A 5,520-nucleotide genomic window follows, 5' to 3' on the forward strand; every position below is an offset into this window, starting at 1 on the left:
TTTTCCTTTTCCTTTTTCTTATTTTTATTTTGTTTTTCTTCAGTGGGTCCACTAGTGGTTGTTATGAGAAAGCGGGAGAAAACACAGAGTGCAGGGATGTTGAATGTGCGTTTGAACACAGATTTTTTTTTTAAAAAAAAAGAATGTTTAACTAACATCGAATAATCGGCGGCTCAAAAAAAAAAAAAAGTCCGTCAAATGATGGCGGGAAACCGCATGGCGGTAGCTTTGAATAAGTTATGGTGTATAACAAACTACACACATTGCATTTATTTCACATCTTTTTTTTTTAACTCCTCCCTTTAAATTTTTTTTCTTTTCTTAATCTTTTACTTCACTTCGTCCCCATTATGCATGTGCTATTGTGCATAATTAAAAGGGGGAAAGGAATAGCGGCTAATCTGCTACACGGGAGAAGGGTGCAAGTGAGTTAAACTCACACGGCAAAACAAAAAGAAAAGTGACAAACGCAGAGACATCAGCAATCGTTGTTGTAGTAATTATAATAATAATTATTATTATTATTCGGGGAAGGAAGGAAGCATGGGGCGAATTAGGGTGACACCTAAGGGGAAGGCGAAGAAAAATATTCCGATCACGCGCAGTGGACGAAAGAAATATCTCAAGCGCCGCTTCGCCCATCTTCACCAAATTGATAAGGCCGGATCTAACAATTACTTCACCAAAAAGTATTTTAAGCGCTTCAGCACCGCCTCCAGCAACTTTAAGAGTCTCGGACTCGCAAAAGATCCGAGCATTACACCAAAAAAAATAGTGGATGAACCGTCGCAACCCACACGGCGGCTCGAAGAGGAAAATGAATTGGAGGAACTGCGACAGCAACGTAAAGGAACACTACAGGTCAGGCGTATCAGCGAAGAAGAGGCCGTCACGATGGCAAACCTCATACGCAAGCACCAAACAGATTTCAAGGCCATGTCATTGGACAGAAAGTTAAATCCCTATCAATTAAATCCACGGCAACTGCAACGCCAAGTAGTGAATTACCTCCGTTGGGAAAAGGCTGCATTCCCGGAGGCATTTGCTGAAGCAGAAGCAAATGGTTGGTTATCAATAGAAGAGTACGCAAACCCAAAGAACCGGTACAGAAAGGAATGAGTGGTGACAAGCAGACATTATTTCATTCCTCTTTTTCATACATAAACCCACACAAATACAAAAGTAAGAATGGCCGATAGAGCTTCAGGTGCTCGCGTTGCCGTTTTTTATTTTTCATTGTGAGACGGTGGTTGAGGTTATTTATAGTTCCATGTTCGTTGGTAACAAACCGTGACGAGTGGGGATGCACGGTTAATCCAAAAGCGCTGCTCTTGTCCTTATGTTGTGAGCGCTAGCAAGCAGTAAAATCAAAGAAAGAGGCAATGTGAGAATTGAAGGATGAGAAAACGTTGCAGGATCGATTTGGTGGAATGAGTTGTTGTACCGCAGGTGGGTGCTGTGCACATGATTACTGTGTGTGTCTATTATTCGATTAAATTTGTATGGTGGGATAACTGTAATGACCTCTGCATAGTGAGGGGAGGGGGTTCTATATGCTAAAGGAAAAGGAGGCAAAAATAAATAAATAAAGAGAAAGAGAGAGAGAGTCATTTTAGTTGTTGTTGTGATGGTTATCTTTAGTGAGTCTACAGTGCGTAAGTGTTGTTGCTTCTTTTCCCTTCTTCTGCCCACGCCAATTTTAAACATTTGCTGCCGTTGCTATTACCTCCAGGCAAGCTAAAAACAACACAAAAGAAGAATTAATTGAAGCGAGGTTTGTTTTTTTTTTTTTTGAAAAGGAAAAAAGACCAATAAGAAGTCAAACATTAAGAGTGGTGTAAATAACAGACTGAAATAGACAACAAACAATGTCCTTTCAAGAGATTGGAACGGGATTCATCCGTCAGTACTACGAGTTCTTCTCAAAGAACCGCACGCAACTTGCTGGTGTGTATCGCCCAACTTCCCTCATGACTTGGGTTGGTGAGCAAATCCAAGGGGGTGAGAATATTATGGCCCGTTTCGCCAACCTAAGCTTTGATGAAGCACTTTTTAAGACAGAAGATATCGATTGTCACCCATCACTCAGCGGTGGTGTCCTTGTCGTGGTGAATGGTGAAGTACTGCTGAAGGGTGAGAGCCATCCTCTGAAGTTCAATGATGTTTTTCATTTGGCCCAGGAAGGAAGTCAGTGGTACATCTCGAACCAAATCTTTCGTATAGTTGGCGGCGGTGGCCACTAAACAACGATGAATGTGATGGGAGTTGGAAAACAAGCAAAGAATAAAAAGAAAAAAGAGGAGAAAAGGGCGTGAGGTTGGAGGTGAGAGGGATGGGGATGGAGAGGAAAAGGAGCGATGGTATTGAAATATGAATGCGTGTGAAAGAGAAGAAGGTGATACAACGAAACATGGATGGGGAGAAAGAAGGGTGGGTAAGAAAGAATATGGAGAGGGAGGAGAGGAAGAAGAAGGAGGGGGTCTGAGATTACTGAACGAGGCGGTTTCTGTGGAAGGTGGATGGAGCGGAAATGAAATGAAGGGAAAGAGTGGGGTTTAAGCGTTGGTGGCACATAGGTTTTGTCTCAATGTTCACAATTTCCCCCCCCCCCTTTTTTTTTTGCCGTCGTGCACATATTAAAAGTTACCCCGATGTTGTGGGGGGATGGGGGTAGTCGGTGGTATTGTTAATATTGTCTCCTCAGGTCCTCCTTCCATCGGTTCTGCTTCAGCTTTGGTTCGACTGACTGCCCATCGCTTATCACTAACACTTCTTTCTTAACATTCTTCGTGGTGGACTGTGCTATTTCTAAAAGAAGTGCCACCACCAGGTTTTGTTACAGTTGATATGCGATCACTTCCCTTCTGAATTTGCCGGCCGTACACTGCCGTACCTCGCGTTAGTGCTTACCCAAACATCCGCCCTTCTTTCCCGTGTTTTGTCTTTGTCCCGCTTCCAACATCTCTTAAAAACTGAGGCGTGGTATCGCGTGAGCGGTTTGTTGCTTTTTTTTTTTTAAAGCATTGTTCCTCTTCCTGCAGTGGCGGAACAGGTGTACGCAGAGGGGTCCTACACATAAACATTGGCGAAAAGTGGATCATTTGATATCGCACAACCAGTGAGCATTGAAGGTGAAGGTGATCGAAGGAGGGAACATTTATTATTAAACTGTTTGACCAAATACAACCGTGTTAGTTCACACCATTTGGAATAAACGGCTCAACAGAGAGGCCAATTTCTTGGGACGCACCGAAATCGGAATGGAGGGGCGGTTATATGACTTTGCACGTGCTTGGGCGCAGAGGGTTGGTAGTTGTGATGAAATTGATGCTTCTGCCATTCCAAAAGTTGACTTGCATTGCCACCTCAACGGGAGTATCAGCACTCCACTGCTTTCTCACATGGAAGAATTACAACGTGCGGCGCAGGGAAAACGCGAGGAAGATGCAACTTCTTCAGAGGATGTTGATGCAGAGCTACATCCGCGAAATTTTAAGAGCGGAGAAGGAGGACTCAAACAACTGGATTCACCGAGCGAACGAATGAAGTACTGCTTTACTGTGTTTGATAATATATATAAGGTGGTAAACAACCTCGCATTCACGCGGATGGCTGTGCAGGATTTGCTTCTGCACTCTGCAGCAGAAAATATTGTTCTTCTTGAGATACGGACATCGCTGCGGGAGAAGCTTTATAAAACTGCTGCCGCCTCAGTGGCTTCCGTAAACTCGGAGTGCGTCAGTAAAGAAGCATATCTGGAGGCGGTTACTTCTACCGTTCAGCACATTTTAAATGGCGGGTTGGTGGCATTTGACACTGGAAACCTCCTTCCTATAAGTGAATCACCAACCACTGAGTGGTGGGCCGAGTTCCAGCGGTTATACCCGTCATTTTTTGATGGAGGCACTTCCAGTGAGGATATGGGATTGAAGTGGTGGGGCAAACTCCGCTATCATCTCCAGCACAGAATGCATGTTCGACTTCTCGTGTCTCTAAACCGAAGCCATGGTGGTGAAGTGGCGATGGAGGTAGCGCTTCTTGCCAAGAAACTGCAACACGAGCAGCTGGAAAACTTCTTCGAAAGCGAACGGCAAATGTGCGCGGAATGCCGCACTTCCGGCGTAGTGGACGGTTCAGCCATATCAGACGTGGAGTCGCGGTTGTGGGATGTGATTAGACGAACATGTTGGGTGACTGGAATGGATTTCTCCGGTTATTGCGGCAAAAACTCTTTTACTGAATTCGTTCCCGCACTGAGCGAAGTTCGACGGGGTCGGGACGGGAATGGCGGGGGTGTTACCAACCGTTCGCCGCTTGGGATTACGATTCACGCCGGGGAGAAGCCGGATACGGCAGAACTCACCGAAATAGTTGGGTTTGCCCCCGATCGCTGGGGCCACCTCGTGTTCACAGATCCTGCGAACCTCAAGACTATAACAGCGCGGTATGATCCTATCGAATTGTGCCTGTCAAGTAATCTTCTCACTGGTGGGTATTCTTCCGTGGAGAAACATCATTTGACACAAATAATGTCCGCCCAGCAACAAGAGTGGGGGCGTAATGTTGAGGACGTAAGGGAAAATACGCCACGACTTATCGATATTTTATTGGACAGTGTGCAGCTTGCTGAAGCCATGAGGTGCCGGGTGAAGCGTCGTTTGATATTCTGGAAGGAAACCTCCGACAATGAAGAAGGGTATAAGACGACTATGGCTAATATCTCCTTTAACACCGACGACCGCGGGGTATTTGAGACTTCGCTAACAGAGGAATTGCAACTCCTTCTCCATCACTCGACTATGGGAGAAGATTGTGATGATGCGGCACTTTCAGTTAGAGCCTTGTGGGCTCTTCAACGACTCACCGTTCCCCATGCTTTTACGTTGCCTCTTGAATTGTTGTATTACGTAAAGCAACGCCATGGCGCACCGAACGACGAGACTGAGCGCCAACTTGAGGCTTGTAGCTGCTGCTCCTGCGGTGGCTGCCATCATTTATTACACGTGGAAAGTCAATTGCAGAAACTTAGTGGTGCCGTGTGTGCGGATTTGAGCTGCATGGAGCTGGAGTGGCTACTCGAGACATATGATGCTGCTTGGGGATCCTCCACGTAAGCCAAGGTCTATTTGGGGTTTTACACGGAGGCAACCACAGATGTGGATATGTATTCTCCCAGGAGCTTTTTTTTTTTAAACCATACATGCGAGCCCCCACGCTTCTTCCCGCTGTTGTTTCCATAACTTCACAATGTCTGGCACGTTCTCATCTAAATCATTTTGTTTTGTTGCATGGTAGAGAAAAAGAGAGAGAGAGGTGCGTACATCCACATACCCGCTTGTGCGGTGCCTTCGCTGTTGCCCTTGCTACTCGAATTCTCCTTCCATATTTGTTTGTTTTTTCCATATTGTTCCATTGCAGTTGCGGTGCTTCGAGTTTATTGGTTTGTGGGTGTGTGCATGCGTGGGTGTGTGTAGAGTTATGAGGACTTTCACTGCCCTGTTTACAGGCTGTTTTTTTTTT

The 5,520-nt window shown here is 45.5% G+C and overlaps 3 protein-coding genes across 3 annotated transcripts; all 3 read left to right on the forward strand.

Annotated features, from left to right (window-relative positions):
* Window positions 1-543: 543 nt before the first annotated feature.
* Window positions 544-1,119, forward strand: TEOVI_000807900 (Ribosome biogenesis protein Nop16, putative; the record flags this gene model as incomplete). The annotated part of the gene is made up of 1 exon (XM_067223164.1): window positions 544-1,119. One exon carries the CDS (start codon window positions 544-546, stop codon window positions 1,117-1,119), a length of 576 nt encoding a protein of 191 aa, XP_067079265.1.
* A 749-nt stretch (window positions 1,120-1,868) lies between these two features.
* On the forward strand, window positions 1,869-2,243 carry TEOVI_000808000 (nuclear transport factor 2, putative; the record flags this gene model as incomplete). Its single annotated transcript, XM_067223165.1, has 1 exon — window positions 1,869-2,243. One exon carries the CDS (start codon window positions 1,869-1,871, stop codon window positions 2,241-2,243), a length of 375 nt encoding a protein of 124 aa, XP_067079266.1.
* A 1,017-nt stretch (window positions 2,244-3,260) lies between these two features.
* On the forward strand, window positions 3,261-5,114 carry TEOVI_000808100 (uncharacterized protein; the record flags this gene model as incomplete). The annotated part of the gene is made up of 1 exon (XM_067223166.1): window positions 3,261-5,114. One exon carries the CDS (start codon window positions 3,261-3,263, stop codon window positions 5,112-5,114), a length of 1,854 nt encoding a protein of 617 aa, XP_067079267.1.
* Window positions 5,115-5,520: the final 406 nt, after the last annotated feature.

This window comes from Trypanosoma equiperdum (genome assembly GCF_001457755.1).
Source record: "Trypanosoma equiperdum strain OVI genome assembly, contig: ctg_1781, whole genome shotgun sequence".
Taxonomy (NCBI): domain Eukaryota; phylum Euglenozoa; class Kinetoplastea; order Trypanosomatida; family Trypanosomatidae; genus Trypanosoma; species Trypanosoma equiperdum.